The sequence below is a fragment of the Notothenia coriiceps genome, unplaced genomic scaffold (genome assembly GCF_000735185.1).
Source record: "Notothenia coriiceps isolate Sejong01 unplaced genomic scaffold, NC01 NC01_scaffold00037246, whole genome shotgun sequence".
In the NCBI taxonomy this organism is placed as follows: domain Eukaryota; kingdom Metazoa; phylum Chordata; class Actinopteri; order Perciformes; family Nototheniidae; genus Notothenia; species Notothenia coriiceps.
In genome coordinates this window covers 896,875-922,102 of record NW_011369947.1, presented here as the reverse complement: position 1 = coordinate 922,102, position 25,228 = coordinate 896,875, and the positions used below count along the sequence as shown (strand labels likewise).

General features: G+C 41.4%; 2 protein-coding genes across 2 annotated transcripts in view; one reads left to right on the top strand and one right to left on the bottom strand.

Annotated features, from left to right (window-relative positions):
• agps (alkylglycerone phosphate synthase) overlaps positions 1 to 16,949 on the top strand; it is a 29,240-nt gene extending 12,291 nt beyond the window's left edge. Inside the window, exons 11-20 of the mRNA XM_010794494.1 lie at positions 2,106 to 2,233; positions 2,826 to 2,877; positions 4,420 to 4,496; positions 4,581 to 4,693; positions 6,348 to 6,417; positions 7,349 to 7,410; positions 8,484 to 8,573; positions 9,829 to 9,928; positions 10,098 to 10,155; positions 15,373 to 16,949. Coding sequence (XP_010792796.1) covers positions 2,106 to 2,233; positions 2,826 to 2,877; positions 4,420 to 4,496; positions 4,581 to 4,693; positions 6,348 to 6,417; positions 7,349 to 7,410; positions 8,484 to 8,573; positions 9,829 to 9,928; positions 10,098 to 10,155; positions 15,373 to 15,494 — 872 coding nt within the window. The 3' untranslated portion in view covers positions 15,495 to 16,949. The remainder of the gene's footprint in view (positions 1 to 2,105; positions 2,234 to 2,825; positions 2,878 to 4,419; positions 4,497 to 4,580; positions 4,694 to 6,347; positions 6,418 to 7,348; positions 7,411 to 8,483; positions 8,574 to 9,828; positions 9,929 to 10,097; positions 10,156 to 15,372) is intronic.
• A 2,393-nt stretch (positions 16,950 to 19,342) lies between these two features.
• The window catches only part of LOC104965529 (dual 3',5'-cyclic-AMP and -GMP phosphodiesterase 11A-like), a 10,602-nt gene continuing 4,716 nt past the window's right edge, over positions 19,343 to 25,228 (bottom strand). The window contains exon 7 of the mRNA XM_010794493.1: positions 19,343 to 21,670. Coding sequence (XP_010792795.1) covers positions 21,452 to 21,670 — 219 coding nt within the window. The 3' untranslated portion in view covers positions 19,343 to 21,451. The remainder of the gene's footprint in view (positions 21,671 to 25,228) is intronic.

Genomic DNA, 25,228 nt, shown 5'->3' with positions numbered 1-25,228 from the left:
CATTTTAGAAGCATACCGAAGCAGGTTGAGTTTTGTAAAACTAGTAAACCCAGTAAATACATTAAAAAAATCTTTATAATGGTAAGTAGTGGTGTTCCAGAGATGGGGGGGTAGGGGGGGTCACACGTCTCTGTGAGCACGTGTACTTCTGTGGGGGCCGGACGCTGGGTCTCAGAGGTCATACCAGCAAACAGTCTCATTAAAATAATCTCCCTCATCGCCCCAGAAACTGCATCCTGACAGTAGGACACAACAAAGCACCACACTAAAACCCTCAACTATGCTCTGCATGTTAAGTGGAACACATCCATTTCACCAGAAATGACTGTGGAACATGGGAGCTTCTCATTCGCCGCACAACAGCCGGGTCTCTCCATCTCTCTGACCTCGGAGTAGCCTGAATGCAAAGTATTTGCTTCTCTCTTCTTGCTTTAAACCGGTGTAAACAGTGGAATAATCAATGATAATAACTTTTAAACTCCTCTCTGTCGTAGAGGATGTGATGTAGGTGTGCTAATTCAATTATTTGGTTATAAAGTGGGGGCTTCACAGTGGTCAGCGTTGTTTTTTCTTACTAATATCTCTTGCAGCGGAGGGACTATTCATTGGGAATGGCCCCTCTCCTCGTTTACTCATCCTGTGAGAGGAGGTTGGTTTAATAGAGACGGTCACAGTAAAAAATGACTTAAGCTGCACTCCAGCTTTTCATTGCATTGCATCCGTCCCCAAGATAGTGTTTTTATGACCTTGCTGTTCTTATTACCTCCCTTTATTCCTCACTCACTCACCTCCTTTACTCCCTTACCACTGTGGCTCCTCCCTTGTTCCTTTCTCTCTCTCTCTCTCTGCTCGTCCTCGCTCACCCCCTCTGTAGCTCCTCCTGCCACTCTCAGGAAGGAGGAGCCTCTTCTTGGCTGAAGCCTAATGGAGTCACATGTTTTCCAGAGGGCCACTAGGGAGCAGCGTGTGGCATGTAGTGTCACGTTAGAGGGCTCATTAACAGACATAACAGGCGGGGGAAACCTCCCTAATGGAGCCGGCTATGTTTGGCAGAGATGCGTCTCTAAATGGAGATCTTCTGTAGTAACACACAACAGTCGGTGGGGGTCGGGGTGGGGGTCATATGATTGGTCCTTACAGATAAAATTCAGGAATAAGGACTGCAACCAACACTTATTTTTCTTGATGATTTATTTTAATTAGTTAAATGTCAGAAAAAAGTTAGAGATGTCCGTTTACACTTTATTAAAACCCATTTCTATTAACAGTCCAAAAAACATATATATTTAGTTCCCAATGATGTCAATCAAAAGAAGACAGCGTTTCACGTGTTGAGCTGGAGCCAGCTAATATTTGTTTATTTCTTATTTTCTGCTTAATGCAATATTAGTAAGTAAGAGTAATTGTTAGTAATTATCTTTCTGTTAATCAGAAACTAATTGAATTAGTAACAATGCACATAGTATTCTGATTGTTTTTTTTTCAGCAGTAGGCTACCTTGTGTTGTGTTGAGTGCATGTTTTTATTCACCTAATGTTCATAAAGCAGAAAAACTGAGGATTTCAAACACTTTTCAGTTTTATTGTATATAATAAATTCTGTTACAGACTTGCAGAAGGGCAATCAGCACTCCCTAGCTTAAGTTTACTGTCAACACGGATATTTGCATTGAAGTCGTTTTTAAGTATTATTCCCTGCCATATTTGCCGTGTAAGGTAAAGTGGATTCTCAGTTTTTTTTAAACATGCAACCTGACTCCTGCAGCTGCAGCGAAAGGTTGATAGTTTTCAGGGTCATGAGGACAGCCAGAGGTTTCGGCCTACCTGTATGTTTCGGCTCCTGTTGGCCTCGCTTCCTTTGATAGGGCTCTGCTTTATTTCTTCCCAGTCTTAAGTTGATAAATCTTAGTTCACCCCCCAGTGTGCGGTTGAAAACCAGATCTACTCGGTGAAATGTGAGACAAAGGTCAACCAAAGGACCCTCGGGACGTGTAACACAGACTTGTAAACATTCTTTAAGTTCCGCTCTAAGAAGAGGTTAGGCCATATAAATTGTGGGAGCTGATTTACTTATTTTTGAAAATCTTTCACTGTGACCTTCCACAGGAACCCTGGGCGTGGTTACAGAGGTCACGATGAAGATTCGTCCCGTGCCAGAGTACCAGAAATACGGCTCAGTCGTATTCCCTAATTTTGAGCAGGGAGTTGCCTGTCTTCGAGAGGTTGCCAAACAGGTAACATGTTAATAATACGTTTCACTGCTTTCTCTCCCTGTCTCAACATGAGGCCGAGCCAGAAACCTTTTGAGTGTTGAAAGTTACTCAAGCTGCAATGAGCACTTTTTACGCCTTAACTGCAGCTCTTCACTGTCAACACAAATCAGCAAGAAAGACCCCAATGTATTTTAGTCCAAGAGTATTGCCTTAACTGCCAAGACACTGACGAAAGCTTCCTTTTATATCCTCCTTCTACAACTAAGACAGGCTGACGATGCCATTATCCCAACTTTAATGTGCCAATTGTTCTCGGTTTTATTTTATTTGCACACACATAACACTGCAAATAAAATCCAGATAATGAAAAAAATGTGGAAGGAAAGATCAAGAAGCCACAAGGGTGATACAATGAATCTCCTTTTAAAATAAAAAAACAACAATATTAAAAAAAGAAAACTAAGCTTACCTAATGACTAGAAGAAAACATATAAAATAATAGAATACAAATCAATACACTGAAAAAATGTCATATCATTTGGGGGATTTATTTGATATCACTCATTTGACATAATTTTGCCCTGTGATTCAAATAATAACTTCTGTTTTTCAGAGGTGCGCCCCAGCGTCGATACGACTCATGGATAATGAGCAATTTAAATTTGGTGAGTTTTGTTTTATCATTCACAATATAAGCGAGACCGGGCTCTAAGCATTAAATAGTACTGCTGTCATTACATCTTGTATGTGAACATTACTCTCATTTAAGCCATCTGAGTGATGTGTGGTGATCACTCACAGAGTAAGTAGGACTTTGTCTGACCTGGTTTTCATTTTCAGGAAAGAAATGTAACCTTTGGCTTTGAACATATCACAGCAGTCATTTAACCAGCAGACTGATTTTAATTATATGTAGTTATTTAGAGTTGAAAACATCCTGTATTTATGGGTCAATATTGATGTGGGGAATACCTCTGAGAGAAGAACAATGAATGACAGTGGTACAGCATGCAATGATGTTACCTTCAACAACACTGAATTGTTAAATTGATTATTATTTTTGTAACACACACACACACACACACACACACACACACACACACACACACACACACACACACACACACACACACACACACACACACACACACACACACACACACACAGCTGAAAAATTACCCTGGTCAAAATTAAGTAGTTGTTACATTGAAGTTTTATGATGTTGTTTCCTAAGGTCTCGTGGAATGCATCTGGCATTGCCAGAGATCTCTGTAAAATTCCCCAGTCTCTGGGGATCTCATTATCTCCCCTATATTCCCACTTTTCACAGAGTAGGCACTTCTTAGCATTAAGCAGGGAAGATGAAGCGACCAGGTTTTTCACTAATAACTAAAACTCATTGCTCTATGATACCTTCTTGGGCTTATTAGTGGCTTGTCCTCACTTGTAATCTTGTTGGCTGTTTAGTAAGAAGGGTAGATGTATTCACATTCTTCATCAGATTGGGACTACAAGTACAATTTAGCGCTGCTGCCTGTCTTGATCCGCAAGATGAAAAATGAAAAGGATGTGGTAAGTAGCAGCGTGTTGATATGCAAAGAAAATACCAAACCACAGATGGGAGAGTCAAAAGTAAAAATATGCACAGTGTAGGTATAATTTTCTCTCTCAGGATGTTGAGTATTTAATTAACAAGTATGATGGCTGCGAGAGACCCAAAGACCTGCAATCAAATTTTGGAATGGAAACAATTAGGACACTAAGTGATGAAGAGACTTGAGCATGGGGGGAAATAAATGAACTGTTAAGTCTCTGCGACATCACCCGTGACTTCGCCGCAGTGATTGATAACCATCCCATTGGCCCCAGCCCCTCATTTTCGCTTGTCCACAGGCGCTTTTGTGCGTCCGATCAGAAATAAATCAAAAAATGTGGGTGAGGAAGACGGATATCGCTGTGTCAACCCCACTTCCCTTCGGAAACCCTCTGATTTATAGTCGCTGTCGCTGGCAGCCACTGGCCAGTTGTAAAGTTATTCAAATGTTACCATTTATTTTTTCCTCCTTTTGTTTGAAACCCCAAATAAATCTGACTGGCTTGCCCTCTCAGAGCGCTGGAGGATGTAAGCTCAAGCAGCGTATGACTAATGTCTGAAAAGCCGGTCCACATCTTTGTGAACAGATGGAGCTTATCTTATATTTTCACAGGTCATGCCCTGAAGCCTCAAGTATCTTCCATGTTCACATCCTTTCTGGACGGCTTGAAGAAGTTTTACATCACCAAGGTAAAAATAAAATAGATGTGAATATCACCAGTTGCTTGGCTCAAGTGCTTTTAATAAAAAATGAATCTATTCTTTAATCACCAGTTCAAAGGCTTCGACACGGACCGCCTGTGTGTGGCCACCCTGCTGTTTGAGGGGGGCCGGGAGAAGGTCCTGCAGCACGAGAAGCAAGTTTATGACATCGCTGCCAAATTTGGGTAAGCCGTTTTATCTCTCTTAAAACAAAGCGTGTTACAGAGATCAGTTACAGATCCCGACCGTGTAAAGCGCAGAAATGACAAAGCATGGCGAGGCTTTGAACATAATGCCCGAAGCCCTGATGTCACTTTATTTAACCAGCCGTTATGTAGTAGCAGTGAAAAGGATGGAGAGGCACAGTTACACACTTCAGACGTGGTCTCCTACTCAGTAGTTTGTCTCTGTGTGAGTTGATGGATCACCTGTGGATGTCCTCCTGTCAGGCCAGCTTTTCTGTTAAAGTAGGTGTGGTGTGGGCGGGGGTGGGGGGGCACAGCTCCCCTCAGGACAGCGCGGGGCGAGAAGACGCAGCCTGGGAGTGCTTGGCTGTTGTGATTGATCATTAAACGGATCAATGAGGACTTTGGTGGAAATCAGTTCCCTGTCAGCCGGAGAGGGATGCTCTCTCTATCCTCTGCCTGGTTTAGATCCACAACAATAAATTCATAGATGAGTTCATCCCAACATAAATTTAGTTGTGTGCCGTCCAACGTTATTTATGATTCTGAGATGGCTCTGATGCTTTAACACATTGTTTTAAATGTGAATTGTGCACTGTTCGAAGCAATATGTTCTGCGCATAGTCATTAGTAGTTCAAATAGTCTATTCTTAGGGTGTTTTTATTTTTTTGTTTTATAAATGGAAAACATTAAATTGTTTATTTCGGATATAAGAAAAAAAAGATAGGGGGCATTTTCCCCTATTTTTGTCTTTATTTTGAATTACCAGCAATTTTGACTTGATTTTACTTGACTTTCTGGTCGATTATATGGTCGGCACCCTGTTGCTGCAAAAATAACGGCTTTTTTGGAACAACCAGATTTTGTTTAACCTCACACTGATTAATGAGTTTAAACCAAATCGGTTCACTTTAACTTGAGAGTAAGTAAAAGGCAAAAATATCAAGCTTTATGTAAACAGTGCATAGAAATAAACATGAAGATGTTTATTTTAAGGATCAACTTTAAAAAAAAGCCTTCCTTAAACTAAACATATAGATGTATTACTTATTAGTACGAAACAATAGATCATTACAAAACAGATTTAAACAGGGGACCAAGCAGAGCTGCTGCGCTCCCCACCGGCGTGTCAGTGATTTTTCTCCAGGGTAAATCTTATGGATTACATATTACTGTTGGTGTTATTCTCTGGCTCAGCGCCCAGACCTGCAGGTAGCTGGAGCCCTGCCCTGGTGACCGCCAGCAATTAAATCATAAGAAACTTGTCAGTTACATGCAGCATCCTCTGCTTTATTGCATTATTACAAATAAATTGTGATCAGCCATCAGATCAAGTGCCAGTGATGGATTGGTGCGGTTCTGTGAGGAATATTTTCTTGTGGTGTTGGGTAAAACAGGAAGAAGGGTGACAATCGATATAGTGATTTTCTAATGAGCATGGCCTGATTAGTTTGGGTGGTGGATGAAAATCTGATTACCCACTGCAGGTGATGGATGTGTGGCTGACCTGTGGCGATGCACCGAGCAAAGCTTAATTGATCTGAACATTGTTGGATTGACAGGCTCCCAGGCGGCTGTTGTGAGGCGAGCCGTCGGACCAACAAAGCTGAAAGAAAAGAGCTGTTAAATATTAACCCTGTTATCTTCTTCCAGGGGGCTGGCAGCTGGAGAGGACAATGGGCAGAGGGGCTACATGTTGACCTTCGTCATCGCTTACCTCCGGGTGGGTCACTCCTCTTGCTTTTTCTCTGTCTGCGCTGACGGGCAGGTGGGGCGGGCGGGATGGCGCAGGCTGACAGCAGATAGGATAGCGAACAACACAGAGAGGCGGCAGAATGCGACCTCGGGAGGTCTCTGATTTGATCTGGTCACAGTTGTTGTCAGGGTGTCTAACACTGAGGTATCTACACCATGAGGAGAGCACAGAGGCTGCAGTCAGAGGACAATGGAGAGTTGTCTGAGGTCAGTCCTGTCAGGGAGGCCTTTTGATCAGCACAGAAACAAGCAAGGAGTTTAAGTGCACTTATATAACATGGTGGCTCTCTGCTTTCTTTGGTCATATGCTTTCTTAAACTCAGCTGTTTAAATATATAAATGATAGCCTGAAATGTAGGCATGTTTGACCTTTACAAAATAGCCTTTTCACTATAAACTTTCGCCTTTTGTTTATGCACTTTATTTTAAGCCACTGAAAACAAAGCTTTTGTAACGTGACGAGTTTCACAAACTCCATTTTCAAAGATGGTGTGTAGAAATGTTGATGTGTGGACTGGATTGGTTTTAGAAAACAGGAAAAAGCCTATTTTTGAAAAAACCTGTGTTCATTCAAAATAGGCTTCAGTCAATCATATATTTGCAAAGAGAAAACAATGCACCTATTACAGATTCTGCCCTCCTATGGTGTTATTTATCTAACTGATCCAACAAAACCCAAACAAATAAAACAACAATTATTATGAATTAGTCAAAAGCCATGGAATCAAAATAAGGGTGGGGGTAACATCTGATTACGGGTTCATGTAGCTTTTAAAGTAATTGCGTTACTTAAGGGCTTGTAAACCTTTGTAACCTGATGTTAGCTGGTATCCTGGTTTCTTGTGATGATGTAAATGTACTGAATAACCATTAACAGCCTGATCTTGTTCTGTGTGCAGGACTTGGGGATGGAGTACTATGTGATCGGGGAGTCCTTCGAAACCTCTGTGCCCTGGGACAGGTAAACACCTTAATATGAGCAGTTTAATTTAAATCCCATTTTTCTTTTCTCTCCTCCCACACAGTCAGTCCTCAGAGAGCCCTCTGTCTTCCTCCTGCTCCTGTTTCCCCTCCTTTCTTGTATTTCTCTTTGCCTCTCTTTGACATTCACCTTCAGGCCCCCCCCCCCCCCCCACCTATTAACTGGCTTTGCGTTGGCGGAAGGTTCCTCAGCCTACAAACTTGCCATTACTGACACGCACACGCACACACACACACAATATACAAATACACACAACACACACACACACACACACACACACACACACACACACACACACACACACACACACTGAGAAAGAGTTATCTTATGGTGCGCTGTGTAAGAAATGTAATATTAGTCACATATTTATCCCACACCCACATGTGGTGTGATCTGCATTCTCTCCATGGTTCCATCATCATTTTTTTTTCAGACATGCACACACAAGCAGGAACACACACAAGCAGGAACACACACAAGCAGGAGCACACACAAGCAGGAACACACACAAGCAGGAACACACACAAGCAGGAACACACACAAGCAGGAACACACACAAGCAGGAACACACACAAGCAGGCGCACACACAAGCAGGAACACACACAAGCAGTAGCACACACAAGCAGGCGCACACACAGCTCTGTGTTGTGTAACATGCCTGACGGGAGGGACCAGAGATCAGGCACTGAGGCGAGCATATGTGCCTGGCTCATTACGCCCCCCCCTCTCTTTCCATCCTCCACACACGGCTGCACATGCTTCGGGCTGGCAGCCATTTCCCCAGCAGTGGGAACCTCTCCCACAATGACCGCCGTGTTAGTCTCCTCCTCTTCTTCTTTTCTGGCCCGTTCTCTTTTTTTGAATCTTAATAATTTAGCATTGCTTGTAATTTTACTTGTATTTAAGTTCCTATACATTTGAGTATTGTTTTTTAAATGTACAAATACCACAGTTTAGATAGCTGTTGTGATACTTCAAAGCCATTTGACAATTCTGTTTTACTGTGTTTACTAGTTTTTTTCCTAATTCAGGTTTTCTTTTTTATTTCCAGGGTGTTGGACATTTGCCGGAACGTGAAGGCACGCATCATCGGGGAATGCAAAAGCAAAGGAGTGCAGTTTCAACCGTTATCCACATGCAGGTAATGTTTGTAAATATCCGTTTGAAACCACATTTTGGTTCATTAAAAATAACTCAAATCTCCCAAGCCCTGGTATCATTAAACATTATTGGAGAAAAGTGCAGATACAATAATTGAGGTTTGGTATCAACACCGGAAAACATTTGAACTTCAATATACACTTTTTCAAATGTTTTTTCCTACAATACTAGACAAAGTTCTCATATATTGAAGTTTAAGGCTGGCTTTATTTCTATATTTTTGTTATTGCCAACAAATCCCATGAAAAACCAAAAAACATCAATGTGTCATTTACATATCTGTGGAACTTTAATCCCATTTATTTACCCCAGGCCTAAAGAATCTGAACAGACATTCGTGGCCACCTTTCGGTACTGGAAGTCATCAAAACACAACATTTAGTTTGACCAAACTAATATTGAGGCTGTATACCCAGTACTACCCCGGACCCCTGGAGAGTTAGCAAAGCCACACAACCAGACAGACGGACCAACGGTCAGACGGACAAACTAACTAACAGACGGCGAGCCGGTCGAGGTGCACCAGGCTTCTGCTCTCTGATTGCGGACAGATTAGGCCTCAGCCTGATTATGCGACAGCCATTCATTTCCCGGCTGCAGTCTGTCACATGATTGATTTGTCCATTTAACCTCTAGAACAGTCAGTGTGCCAGGTGATGGGCCATGTCAAATGAACAAGGGCTCTGCACCCTGCTCCTCCACGGGGAACAAGGCCAGAGACAGAGAACATGTAAATTAGAGAAGCATTTTATTCTTAATAAAAGGTTCTTTGAAACATTCCAGATAGGAGAATATAAACTTCATTTTATCAGGAAGCAGACACACAAACAGTTTATTTTACTGTGTTTCCTAACACACTGATAACATGTTCTGTCCCGCATCAGTGAGTCATCCCGTTACCTGCAGCACAAATGTGGCTCAGATGATTCAGTAAAGCATTTGATGGCCATTTAATGTCTGATAATGTCACGTTATTAAAGGTGACAGTGCTTTCACGCTGCCTCCGCTTTCTAGAAACCATGAAAGGAATTGAGGTCAGGGGTTCACCAGGGAAAGCCATACCTCCCTCTTAACTTTGTCTTCCAATTATAAGAAGAAAAAGCATTTATTGGATGAAAAGGAAACGATTTGACAAAACCCTGCTCTTTGTATTCATGTAAACTGGATTTTAAATGCTGAAGGAAACATTAAAGAAGTCTTTGCTGCTTGTGTAAACATGACTCTTTCTCCTACAGGGTGACTCAGACGTACGATACTGGTGCCTGTGTCTACTTTTACTTTGCCTTCAACTACAGGGGACTCAGTGATCCAGTACACGTGTATGAACAAGTGGAGGTATGACCAGTTACATTTATATCAACATTAACGCATGGCCCAGTCCTTCCATAGATCATAATTACACCTGATGCGATGATGGGTTGGATTTCCAGCAAGTTGGAGAGTTCATTTCAGAATACTGTATTGTATAATATGAATAATTCTGGTCTTATATTTTTTTCCCCAGCGTGCAGCGAGAGAAGAGATCCTTGCCAATGGAGGGAGCTTGTCACATCACCATGGAGGTACTACAACGTGAATAATACAGAAAAGATTTGGTCATACAGTTGCACATCATTTTGCTCGTAAAATATTGAATGGGGTCTCATGATATTTTGCCGTTCTCCTTGATTATAATTTGTGAAAAGAGGTTGCACTCAGAAGCAGAGGCAGGATGGTGAGTTTTCCCCGTGTTCTCTTCCATGCTAGCGAGCCGACGGCCAGCTGTAAATGTGAATTTGGTCGGAGATCTTTCATCGCTTCCTTCACACGTCCAAAATATGTTCCTGCCGATGAATGGCTCTGACTCTGCTATTTGTTCATCTCAGCAGTGACCAAATGAAACGTGAGCATTGGGGGAGGTGGAACAACTCTCAGGGCCCCATCAGGGCTAACCGAAATGGCTGCCTTATCTATATTGCCATCCGCCTCGCTGTTTTCATACATCACTTCGGGCTATTCATCAACCTGTCAAAAACAGTATGCAGTGAATCAGCTGCGATATTAAATCACAATTTTTCCTGAAGGCAGGGACGGGTTCAAAATTAAAAGATTGCTAATAAAAAGGAGGCGGCGGGGCCGGGGTAAATGATGCCACCGTTATCGCCGGCTGTATACTGACCTCCAAACGGTGGCCCAGCCACCCCGAGCAGCACGGGGAGGTGACAGGGGGGGGGAGGGGATATTGATGCAGCTCCCGCGTGCGGGGCCCACTCTGTAATTGTGATTAATAACAGTGGGCTTTGCTATCTGAGCGCAGACAGGCCGGTTTGTCTGCCCACAATCAGTGCTTGACAAATGGAGCTAGTTTCACTGGGTTTTGTGTATCAAACAAAACAGATGTAGTCAAGGATGGTGAGGTGGGAGGGCACCGCGGGAAATATACATTTTTGTGGCCCTGGATTTACAGCAGGTCAGTGTTGAGCTGCGTGGGCGTTGGTAAGGGAATCTGGGCGTGTAGAGCTCTTTCTCTGGGGGACATGATACTCAGCTATCAGCACCACGTGTTGACTGCTGTCCATCACACACATTTCAACTACTTGATTTGGAGTCAGGTTTATGGCTTACAAGAAGATCTGGTATATGTGTGATTATATGCTGGATCTGAAAGCCAGCACGTTGGGAGAAATGTCCTCTTTAACTAGGTCACCAGTGTCGCAGCGGTGAAGAGTTGTTGAACATCCATCACCAGGAGAGTCATCCATCTATCAGCCAATACTCCGGCTCGGCCATATCACACGATGCAGGGCCGCTACCTTACCCTGTTTTTCAAGCCCTGACCCCCATTTGTCAAAGAAGCTTGGGGAGAGCGTGTAGAGGGGTCGAGGCTCAGAGGGGTCGAGGCTCAGCGGGGCCACTACAGTCTCCTCTGTGTGAGGGTCACCCCGGGGTGCCCAGCATCTGCACCTCACGTCGCCGCACTGCAAAACTCCAATCTCGCTAACTCTGCCAACCGCACCTCCACACAGGTCACTGCACTTAGAAAATAGAAAAATGACCTGATTCAGTGAAGTTCTTTTCTCCCTGTGCTTCCCTGAGTGTTTCCACACAAGAGAAATATGACACTTTTTAAAAAGAAATCTGTCATTTCTTGAAATAACTACCTGCTCTTCTTTGCATGTCTCAGCTGCACAGACCTAGTCTGGCGAGATTGATTGCAAGAGCAAGCGAAAAGGAGAGAATATGACAAGATAGATGTTTAAATTATCACAGTGATGGAGGCAATGATGCAGTCCCAGCACCTTCTGTTTTCTCTCCGTTTCCTGAGAGGAGGGAGGGATGGAGGTGGGACGAGGAGGGAGGCCTGAAGAGGTTGTGGAGAGCGGGGTACTTTCTTAGTTATTGGGTAGCAGCTGATGGGTCCTTCTGTCACCATCTGGAGGTGAGTGTGGTACCAGAGCCCACGGTGACCCCGCTGTCGGCCCTGTTTTGTCAGGGGACGGGCCTCCCTAGCCTCGTGGCTGATCCCCATCTGGGCTTCCTGGCTGGAGCCTCATCACAGGCCTTCCCTCAACATGCCCTGTGAACACTGAAGCTCCCCAAACTGGTGATGCAAAGAGCGGCGTGCAGAGAGCGGGGGAAAAGCCTGTGAACATTCCCGTTATACACCGCTCTTTGTTTAGACCTCCCTATCTAATCTCAAGAGATTACACTGCTGCTTTCAAGTGTTTACTCAGCGAGCAGCACCTGTTCTGAGCTGCTCTGTTCTCATATTTATCTTTTGAGTTTTGTGATATACAGTGGGGCAAAAAAGTATTTAGTCAGCCACCAATTGTGCAAGTTCTCCCACTTAAAAAGATGAGAGAGGCCTGTAATTTTCATCTTAGGCATACTTCAACTATGAGAGACAAAATGAGAAAAAAAATCCAGAAAATCACATTGTCTGATTTTTAAAGAATTTATTTGCAAATTATGGTGGAAAATAAGTATTTGGTCACCTACAAACAAACAAGATTTCTGGCTCTCACAGAGCTGTAACTTCTTCTTTAAGAGCCTCCTCTGTCCTCCACTTGTTAACTGTATTAATGGCACCTGTTTGAACTCGTTATCAGTGTAAAGGACACCTGTCCACAACCTCAAACAGTCATACTCCAAAATCCACTATGGCCAAGACCAAAGAGCTGTCAAAGGACACCAGAAACAAAATTGTAGACCTGCACCAGGCTGGGAAGACTGAATCTGCAATAGGTAAGCAGCTTGGTGTGAAGAAATCAACTGTGGGAGCAATTATTAGAAAATGGAAGACATACAAGACCACTGATAATCTCCCTCGATCTGGGGCTCCACACAAGATCTCACCCCGTGGGGTCAAAATGATCACAAGAACGGTGAGCAAAAATCCCAGAACCACACGGGGGGACCTAGTCAATGACCTGCAGAGAGCTGGGACCAAAGTAACAAAGGCTACCATCAGTAACACACTACGCCGCCAGGGACTCAAATCCTGCAGTGCCAGACGTGTCCCCCTGCTTAAGCCAGTGCATGTCCAGGCCCGTCTGAAGTTTGCTAGAGAGCATTTAGATGATCCAGAAGAGGATTGGGAGAATGTCATATGGTCAGATGAAACCAAAATAGAACTTTTTGGTAAAAACTCAAATAGACATGTTTGGAGGAGAAAGAATGCTGAGTTGCATCCAAAGAACACCATACCTACTGTGAAACATAGGGGTGGAAACATCATGCTTTGGGGCTGTTTTTCTGCAAAGGGACCAGGACGACTGATCCGTGTAAAGGAAAGAACGAATGGGGCCATGTATCGTGAGATTTTCAGTGACAACCTCCTTCCATCAGCAAGGGCATTGAAGATGAAACGTGGCTGGGTCTTTCAGCATGACAATGATCCCAAACACACCGCCCGGGCAACGAAGGAGTGGCTTCGTAAGAAGCATTTCAAGGTCCTGGAGTGGCCTAGCTAGTCTCCAGATCTCAACCCCATAGAACATTTCTAGAGGAGATCTGCATGGAGGAATGGGCCAAAATACCAGCAACAGTGTGTGAAAACCTTGTGAAGACTTACAGAAAACGTTTGACCTCTGTCATTGCCAACAAAGGGTATATAACAAAGTATTGAGATGAACTTTTGTTATTGACCAAATACTTATTTTCCACCATAATTTGCAAATAAAGTCTTTAAAAATCAGACAATGTGATTTTCTGGATTTTGTTTTTCTCATTCTGTCTCTCATAGTTGAGGTATACCTAGGATGAAAGTTACAGGCCTCTCTCATCTTTTTAAGTGGGAGAACTTGCACAATTGGTGGCTGACTAAATACTTTCTTGCCCCACTGTAGATATCGTGTTTCTTTTAAGTTGACACGACCCCCAAAAGTACAATTAACCCTGCTATCATCTAACATGTTTAAACGTTTCCTGCCTTTTGTGTTACATCCATCGTGTAGCGTAAAGTCCTTTAAAGGCCCTTCGCTTTTTCTCCTATATTTCTTTGAGAGACTAGTTTTCTCTGATAGATGTTCAAACTTCCAGCTGTGCAGTGGTATTTAAAAGTGCATCAGTCCAAGATAAATTAGGATGGCACTTACATCTGCAACAGTTCATTCAATTATCAATTCATATTTTTTGGGTTATATGTGTTTTAGTTAAAAATAGATGACAAAATGAGCACAAACTAAAATATATCGAACATTTGAATACCCTACTATTTAAGAATTTTGCTATAAAAAAACCTTTCGTTTCGGAATATGTAGCATAATACTGCAGGGCCCATTTAGTAAGTGAGTAAATTGTACCTTAGTGGTTCAACATAACATAAACATATTTGCAAAAATAAAAAGCCCAAAGCCAAAATGACACTGAGTGAGTCTGAGGCTCTGATGCCACAGAACAGCATTTCTTTCTCTTTCTCAAATATATATAAAAAAGAAAAACTCACAAATGTTCAAACCCTCCCCATCTGCAGAAAGCTCAACATCTATTTCAATTGACAGATTTTGGCTAATGAATTGCTGAAAATCAAAGTTTCTATTTTATTTGAAGTTTTCTAACAATAGTTTGGCTCTCCAGTGAGGTTTGCCCAGTCCTCCGCAGCCACCAGACCTCTCGCTGGCTCCAGACTCTCCGCTGAGAGCACGGGCGCCGTGGAGGATGTCGGAGTGGACAGCTGGAGAAGCAATGGGCACCCTCACTAGGCCTGGTGCCACCGCCTCCCTCGCTCCTCAGGTTGGGGGTTTTGGAGGAGGGAGGGTGTGGAGCGGCTGAAAGCCAGAGTCCTGCTGACAGAGGGCCATTGTGTGGGTGGCTCTGGCCCCCTGTTGGTGATCGGGCCGGTGTCAGAGGGCGCCGAGCGGCGTTCAGGACAAGAGAGCACAACACGCCTCGCGGGTCAGCAAGAGGAGCGTGCTCGTGTGCACAATGAGACAGAAACACACAGAGAAACAGAGAAACGCTCCAGCAACTCTGGAGGGAGGGGGGGAGCGGTGGCTCAAAGAGCGAGGGAGCCGGGGACGGCCTGCTACAGCCGCCAGCCGGCCCCTCCTCTGGGAACACACAGAGCCTAATGAGTTTGATAGTCTGCTGAGCTCCATAAATCATGCCATGCAAAACATTTCTCCTCTCTGAATAAAAGCATTTATCACCCTCTGTTTATTCACTCACTCTCACAAGATTGATTGGCTCCCAGCAGCCCGCTGAGCAATCAGCCGTGCCGATTCCTCTATTCCTCCCCCTCGGTCCTCTTCCTTCAGTTTGTTTGTTTATTTATTTATTTTCTCTCCTCTGTCATTCAGTGGGAAAACTTCGGAAGGAATGGATGAGAGAGACCGTCTCCAATGTCGGCATGGGGATGCTCCAGTCTGTCAAGGACTACGTGGACCCCAAGAACATCTTCGGAAACAGAAACCTTCTCTAAATTCCCCGCTCGACTTTATCTTACCTTTTTCTAAAAAAGCATCTTGTGCATCTTGGATTAATTGTTACTAAATGTGAACTAAAAATGCACAGACATTTTTCATCAAGTGTCAATCAGTGCCATTTATTGATTCACCAAAACCTTTTATTTTATGTTATATTGCACTAAATATGCTGTAGCAATCATCCTCACTCACGGTGAAGATCATCTTGCTGTTTAATCACTGCCTCAACTTGTTGTTGGAGCTACAGCCATGATGCAACAAAACCTTTATTTTTTGTCATATTTTCTTACGCATTTCCTAAATATTCTTGGCAACATGGTTAATTTTTCTGTTTGTTTTTACTTTTGGGTGTGTGTTTGGCACTTCTTTAGTAAGTTCTAAGTGAATGCACTTTCTAAAGCTCTTTGCCTTTCTAAAGCTTTTGTCTGCCTTCCCCTTGTCTCACGAAACACTCTACTGAGTCGCTTTGTGAAGCAGAATGAACTCGGACATGATGTTTTCCGTGTCTTGCCCTCATGCCTTCTGTTGTACTGACCTATTGCCATAAGAGACATTTTCTGTAAGTGTGTGCCTCTGCCTCCTAATTTTAACAAGAGCCCCCCTTTCTAGAAGTACAGTAAGATTACAAAGAGAGATAATCCTTGTGTGTTTAGTTTTTTGTACTGAGAGCGTTTACCTTTAACATGGTTTGTTACTGAGACAGTGAAGTGGGGGGGGGAAAAGCCATTGCATTTTTCCATCACACCTACTTCAATGTGACCCCGTTTGCAGTTTAAGGACTCTGGATCCCGGTGCTCACGTCGTACCAAAGACTCAACAGATCAGATCATGTAAACATATGTTTGACTATGTTACCACACACTTTAAATAACTTCATGCCCAGCTGAGCTATATTTTTTAATCAACATATGCAAAGATAACCCTTCTGAAAGAAGTAATATGTAGATATTTGTGTTATATGTGCTACAACTTTCTACATCATATTTCTTATGTTTAAGACACTGTATTGAATCATATCTGTTCCATAGAATGGCCCAGAAACTCATATTTTCCCTTGTTACTGTACTGTGTAAGGGTTTTGGGATGGATACTGTAATGTGCTACAATTTGATACGAGACTTGTACCATTTGTAATTGTAAACCAATGATTTGGAAGCAACGTAAAGCTGTAAGAAAGCTGTTTGCTGAGAAATCTCGCCTTTTCCCCTTTCTGATCTATGATTTGCATTCTCCTGAACCATCGTCCTTTTTAATCCATAATATTTCCCAAGATAAAAGGACTCATTAGGGACCTGGGACCTGTCATGTGACGTTTTACCTGTGTCAAAAAAAGTGAGCTTTTTAACATTATGGATGTACCTTTTTGTTATTTTCCACTTCCTCCTAACAACGTCATAACAACCGAGTACATTTTGTCTATGCTGTTCGTGCAATAAATTGAACTAAAACATCCCATTTGTTGCATTTTTTTCTTTCACATATGTACAACCCTGTTCATAGAGCAGAACTCTGCACCTCTCATGAATCATTTCTAATACGACTCTTCAATAGCAGCTTTATTTATGTTGTCAGACGGTCAACAGGAACCTGAGAGCAGGTTTTTGTTTCCTCTACCTGCGAGCTCAAGGTAATCCAGCTCAGAAGAGTTAACACTGCCTGTCTTTTGCTTTCTGACTGGAGGATTTTTTTCAACACACAGGCTCATTTGGGAGTCATCTTCACCCACACAGCCGCCCACACACTGCCTGCTGACGTCAGCGCCACCTATCAACAGCTATAGAGCTCAGCCTTGGACGATGAAATGCACTGCAGTTATCACTTTCTGTGGCTCCATACAGAGGAGTGTGTGGAGGAATACAGCAGTTAAAATCATCAGTGGAAATGTAAAGACTTGATAAATATGGTTTCCAAATGTATATTTATAAGCAATTTTTCATAATTTTCTTTAACTTTCTAACATGGCCACATCATTCACTATTTTTTTCAATTAAATGTGCGCATACCTGCAGTATTTGATTGATACATTTCATGTGTAAAGTTACATTTGTCCACATGAGGTCAGCACTGCACTGGGGAAAATCATGGAGGAAAATAACTGTTGGTACTGAGCAGCAAAATCAATGTTGGAGAAAAAATAAAGTAAAAAGAGTGAAAATAGCAACACTTGATTATATAAATAGTACATTTTAAGTGAAGTCAAGCATTCAAAATGACACTGAAGCAAAATAATGTTTTATAAAAAAATAAAAACTAACAAAATAATATATTTTTTTTACAAAAAAAGCTGTCTGCAGGAGGCTCCACTACATGTTATAAAATATTAAAAAATGTGAGCAGAGAGGTGCAGTCAGACCGGGTTGGTGGTTAGTGAACACTACCTACATAAATTCACAACAATGCAATCGAATTAAAGATCACGTCCTTGTGGGGTATGTTATTGTTAGCTTGGCATAGGTTGAGAAAGTTAAATCTACCTTAATTAATCACTGATTTAATGCACCACCCAGAAGGCACGAGTGACCTAAATCTAACAGACCCAGGAATCTGTGTCATTAACAGGACATCCTTTAGCTAACATGCTACATACCTGGAATATGGTAGCCTAGTCTAATATCAATTAGTAATATTGAAATTAGGCTGAACATAGCCATACATTCGTTTAAATTAAGTATGGTAAATTTTGTTTTTGTAAATGAAATGTTGTTTCAATAAAGATTGTAAAAAGCAAAGAAGCTAACATGCTATCATGCTAATGGTGGAGCTTAATGGAGGAACTTTAAGCTTCAGGGTTGTGAGGACTTTTCTGCTGTTTAATACTGCAGAACCTGAATCAGCTCAACATGTTTGATAACTTTCAGGTCCACAGTGGGACAGAGAGGCTGACTTGCACTGTTTTTATTACACTTACACTTGATGATAAACAAGCAAAGAAGTTTAACCTGGAGCAGATTGGAGAGGACTTCTTGGTGCACAATGCTAACAGTCTATGGTCCAGACACGTGAGTACAACAACACACTGACTGACCTATCGATGTATACCTTCCTATACAGATGACAGCAAAATGCATAGTTTTGTAACAGCAGTTGTGTGTGTGTGCATCTCTCTTTTGTTTTAATGAGGGTGTTTGTGGCTGCAGCAATTGTACTGTACAGGTTATTTGGCATGTTATGTCCGCTTTGGTGATGTTCTTCATCAATGTGGCCTAGAAATGATTGATGCACCTGCAATGGTGTCAATAGACGTTTTATGTATTGTCAGCCATTTGTGTTTTGAGTTTGACTCTTCTGTGGTTCATTTTAGTAAGGCCACATTAAGTTGTCGTCATTAAATAAACGTAATTTGTTTTATGCAATGTATGTCTAAAGAAATTGGATTTACTGTTGGACTGTAGGCTACGTAGAAATTGGGCCCAATGCAGTCTATTCTGTGGCCAATTGTGTTTAACAGTGGTATCATTATTTCATCTCATTATTTACTTTATTTAAATGTAAAACTGTAATGTTTATTTTACACAAATACATTTAAAGCAATACACTATACAGTTATATGAGATATATATGTAAGTAGGCCTTCTATCTTGGTCCCTGGTTGTGGGTAAGGTAGAGCTCATTTTAAAAGGTCATATACACTGTTGGGTATTTTGAACAACAAACATTCCTCAGTTTGAAATGATCATCAAATGTTTTGTATTTTAAATCAATAACCAACAATAATTATCTCTTAATTGTGGTGGAGTAGTGTACAGTAGCATGAAGTGGAAATACTCAAGAACAATACAAATATCTAAAATACTTGCGTAAAAGTGTCAGAATAAACCAGAGTATATGTAGCAGCATATTTTTATTTAAACTCTGAACATAAACATTGCACATTTGCCTTTTCATGCCCTAGATTTCTTTCAGTCTAGCCCGCCATAAATAAAATGAGCGTCCAAACTGGGAGAGGAAAGAAGAAATACAAGAAGCACGGTACGTTGCAAATTAGACTAAATAAAAGTTTGGAGACCTTATAGAAAAATAGAACAGCAATATTCATAACTCACGTAACATAATGCAATATAATTTAAATCATGCATTTCCAAAGAGATAATGTGTTTACTGATGAAGTTCAAAGGACGAGGTATTTGTCGGCTCACGTTTGCTACATACTTAGCAAGTGGTTGAATTTAATACTGCATAAAACATGCAATTTAAATGTTTCTGATCAACTTCAATTCAGCACTTTAACCAAAATAAAGTAGAGCACATAGATCCATGCCACACAATGTGCACAGTCACGTTTTTAAACTCCAATTAACAAAGCTACAACACAATTCATAAGGCATAATCACAACCCTAAAATAATACTAATATTAATAATGATAATAATAATAATATCAAAATAATAGCTCATGTCTGCATGGGCACTTCATTACTACCAGTTTTAGTGTCTCAGTCTCCTTTTTGGAAATCATAAAATCTGTTTAAGTAGCATTTGTGGGCTTTGTGAAAAGGACAGCAATCCGATTAAAGCAAATTCTGAAATGTTTGGAAAAGCATTTTGCGGAAAGTTAGGTAAGAGGATGCCACTTTGAAAAAAGCTAAGCATGAAGAATAAAGACTGGAAAGAGGAAGTAACAGTCAGCCTGACTTTGTCCAGAGGTTTAAAAAAATCCTCCTAGCAGCACGTCTGAAGCTCTCAAATCAAAATGTTGTATTAAGATTATTTAATGTGATTTGTAATTTGTGTCTGACTCAGTTCTAGATTCTAACTTTTTGCTGAACAACCAGAAGAAAGTTACATGTTCTGGCAAAGAGTCTGTCACACAACCCTGTTATAAAACAGTATGCTTAGTTTTTTGTTCAGATTAAACAATAATGAATTAATGAATTAGTAAATTTGACTGGTTGACAAATTGAATTTCCTTTGGACGGAGCCAGGCCAGTTGTTAATGGCCTGGTTACCGCGACTGAATGTAGCTTTATTTATCATATAGGTATTCTCTTATCTAAGCGTGTTTCTTATAATGTAGAACCCTTATTAAAATAAATCTTAATGTGTCTAGTTTCAGTATTAAATCAGTTGATGAGATTTCTGCAAAAATGAATTGATATCAGTACAACTTCATCAAGGCACATTGTGTGTGTTTGTGTGTGTGACAAGTGAGACCCTGCATTTATAAAACTGGGCAAAATAGATTTCTATATGTATATACTGTTGATGATTTGTGGCTAATATGGGATCAAAACATAATTGCAGTCATTGGTTTTCATAAATTATGGCATAAAACATGTCATGGTTCAACATGGATTTCTATATCTAACAATCTTGGTGAGAAGGCCATGCATTTTTCATTAGGATCTTAAAACAAGGCACAGGGAGGGAGGGAGCGGAGACTCAATTTGCATTGCAAGGACTGTCACAGGTCCTGCACCCCTTTATCCTTCAGCAACTCTACAGCCACATTACAATCCAGAGGTTACATGTTCTTAAACAGCACTTGTAAATAACTTAATAGCCTATATACAGATCTACAAAAAATATCTCTGTTACCCCGGGCAAAATGCGAGCAACGAGGAGGTACTGAGATAAAACGAACCACATCAGAGACAAACTCTCCAATATTCTCCATGCTTTGGAAATCTGTGCAATGCACAGAATAGTTAGTGTTAGCTCACTGCTTGACATGTTGACACAGTGGTTTCCTTTTCTGACATGGTGTCATCAGCTGATTGGTAGCTGCTTCAACAAGCTCGCCAAACACAGCTCTGTCAGCCTCCAGCTCAGGAAGGCTGAAGGGAGCAGAAAAACCTCTATGATAGCGCCGCGCTCAAGTCTAAAGCCCATCTCTAGCAGCAAAAGCGGAGAGGAGCAGAGCCCAAGAACCTCTGCATGCACTGCACTGCCTATGTTGCAGGCTGCATTTAAGAGGGAGTAAAAGCCAAAGAGATCAGCTGGAGGTGGCATCAGGAGCTAACTAACGGGTTTAGATGGTGTGCCGTCAGCATCTCCGCTGCAGCAGGGCGCCACCGTGCAGCCGCTCGTCTCTGTGCTGTCTCCACTGCAGGAGCTCGAGGGCGAAGAAACACTTTGGCTTCTCTGTCTTTTCTTGTTCAGTTCCTCCCAATTGGCCCTGTTAGCTTTGATCATGTCAACCATCGGCTGAAGTTTGGGATTCAGCTTGACAAGAGTCTAGAGGGAGAGAGAGGAAGGGCAGAAAGATGACAAGGGGAAATTACAGATGAAATATAAAGACTAAAAACATCATCAGCATTAGAAGCAGTTTGGAGTTCTACATGTGTGAACAACATTTCACAAAAACCCATCTAATTGTTGTTGAGGTATTTTAAAATCATTACGATGGTTAGAGGAGCAACTCAGGATTCTTATGGAAGCCAATAGGGGACAATTGTATGTTAACTCGAAAATAAAATTCACAAATAGCATTATACCTTTTCGCATATACGTTATAATTGGGTAAAACATTTAATGCATTTTTATTACTAGTATGGGCTTTATATGAGCAAATGAAAATAGAACATTTGAATACATAGAAAATCTAAAGGCAATATAAATAATTAAAACTGATGTTATATTGATGTGCTAACAATAATAAAAAAAAGTCTTATAGACTAAACCTGCTTATAATTGAAAAATATGCAAATGCTATAAGCAAAACAGCGCCCCCAGTCCTTTCATCAAGGCAAGTCTTCAGTTAGGACACTAACTTATGACTCCTAGCAGACTTTTACCCAAGATCAGTAAGGGAACATTGGGTTAAAATAACATGTATTTTTCACATATCAATTCGTATGTATTTTTTAGAAAAAAGCTTAGCTCTACGACGAGTAGTGATAATATATGGGAGGCACAGATGAAGTGCAGCACATTATTCATCAAACAATTGAAACAATACAGAGAACACAGCACTGCTACGAGAACAGCTACGCACAGTATAGCTTTATAGTTTAAGGCAGTGAAATGGCTGCTGTTCAAAGATTAGAAGCACGTGTATGACCGAGATAAGTCGTCTTTGTCATTTGTTAGTGTTAAACTATAAGTGGCCGTGTATTCAAAGCTTTCATCCATTTTAACAAATTACCTGAGAGACGGGGAGATTTAGTTCCCTCTGTTCTCCTCACATTGTCTACTGAGTCTATTGGATTTCCAGGGAAGTCTGTAATTAGTTGTTTCATTAACCCCGTTTTATATGTTAATATAACATGTGGGCATGGGTCCCACATACCACACATTATTCACACGCAAATAAAGGAGTAAATTGGCAGCCATTGTAACAATGAATGAAATAAATAGGAAGGTAAGTAAGTACACCCACACTGGGGATTGTGTATTTTGCTTATGAAAGGGAAATCAAATGTGCTGTTGGAGAAAACACATCTAATCACAGTAGCCAATTAAGTGAACTTTAAATGCATTTATATTCAGAGGGAGTATTCACTAATTCATGCAAACAATTAAAACACTTGTGTGGGTGGTCGACCAGAACAAGGCTCTGTAACGTGGCCAAGTAAGTTCAGACATCAAAACTATTTTTAAAAAACAGCCCTCTGACCACTTTTGTTTATTAAGAATTCATCACATGTCCTGAAAGGTGGTTTAATAAACATGCATGATTTAATAATTGATTATTTTGTAATTGCTGGAATATGTGTGCTGCTAATCATGATGCGAAGCAATATTAGAGTATGGATTTCCATTTCTGTAGTCCATGCCTGTTAGACATGTCAACCCATCTGTTTTTCTATATGTGTAGTACTGTATGGGAACATAGAGTTGATATAAATAGCTAACGATTGAAGCACACTGTATTTAGCTCCTCAACCTGGAGGGTTTGCTGCTGTTCTGTCTTAATGTGATTTTAAATTTGTTATTTAGGGTTTTTGGACTGTTTATTGTACTTTTTCTCTGACATTTGTTATGGTATATACATAAATGTATTCAAAGGAAGTACTGACTGAGACAACAACATGCAGTTTAGCAAGCGTTGAGTAATGTTTGTTATCAATATGGCCGGATGCCAAATTGCTCAGTTCAATGACATAGGTATATCATTTGTTTTGCTGTGTTTGTGTTTTGTTTTTAGACAATTCATTTCTGATTCCTATTTCCGAGCACACGATGAGACACAATTGCTGTATTATAACAGTCAAATAAGAATATTTTACCAAATTCATTTGTGTGATGTGTTGGGTATGTATCCACAAAGCTCCCGTTATAAAGATTCTTAATCTGATTAAACCTCTTTTCTGCTTAGATTGTTCTATATAAATATATCTTATAACCCAACGATTAATGAGAAAATGATCTGCAGATTAGCTGTTAATGAAAAAATATCACACTGTGATGGCATGTGGCCTACACACAGCTGTGAAACTACAAAGAGCGGATTGCTCGTCTCAATCAGTGTGGATTTGTCTCGTTTGCGGTTTAAAAGAAGAATCATTTTCTAAAGGAAAACATTTCCCCCCCCTCTCTCTGCAGTATCCACAGTGGGACATTGTCATTGGTTTGCACAGCATCATTATTCCGCTGAGGTAGACTCAGAAGAAGCAGAGAGAGAGAGAGAGAGAGAGAGAGAGAGAGAGAGAGACTGTCATATTGTGGGGTGTAAAGATGGAAGGTTATATAATGGGGGATTAATATTCCACAAAGTAGCGAGCCACCACCAGGAGAAGGAGATCAGCGAGATCAAGAACGAGATCTCTTCCGCCCACGGACAAAAACCCTGCCGCCTCTGAACTTCCTCTGTTCTCCCCCTCGCAAGTTTAATTGGCAGCAGCATGATCGTGAGCTCTATATCTGCATTCTCCAAACATCAGCCTTTACATGAGGCGTGGAGACAAACCCCCCACGCAGACAACACACTGCTTTGATGCTTTTTATCTACACTGCACAGACTGTAACAATGGAGGAACAGAGCCCCGCGCTGATAAGTCTGCTCTAACTTCTGACACTGATCCCGGGATAATTCATTTATTTATTGTTTGTGTTCCAGTCGTGATGACTAAGATTAATGTTTTTAATACAACGCCGTTTTAACAGTTGAAAAGCTGTAAGGACGCTACTACTTTTTTTATCCTCGACTGCCTTCACAACTGTTTGCTTTCATGAATTTGGCTTCAGCACGCCTCTTCTCTTAACAGAGCTGATCTCTCGGTAAATCAGACTCTCTCCCACACACCCGCCGCTACGGGGGGGGCCGCGGGGGGGGTGAAACCTCTCTTGACGGTCATTCAAGAAACCACACACACACACACACACACCACACACACACAACACCCCACACACCACACACACACACACCACACACACATTACCTATACTGGCGACGGACACAGTATAATTTCCATTAATTCCCTGAAAGATTACCACAATGCTCTGACCCTAACGCATTTGCCTCAGCTGGCGATTCCAGTGCCGCTCTATGTGTGCCGTTAGACAAATATGTCTCAGAAGACGAGGCAGGTCAACAGTCGGCCCTTATTTCATTGTTTGCAAGTAAAGCCCGAACAGTACACTGTCTTACAGAGGAGATTTAACCTGACTTCCATCACAGGCTCTATTCACTGCACTTCTTCTGAGCCTCTACAGTCAAAAGTGCCAACTCGTTATTTCTCTTCTTAAAAGAACAGGAGCCGCGAAGTTGTTTCATGGCTTTTCAATAACAAATAAAAATAATACATTTATTTTTTCAGTCGTAAAAATCTGTGGCTGCAAAGAGAAAAGTTG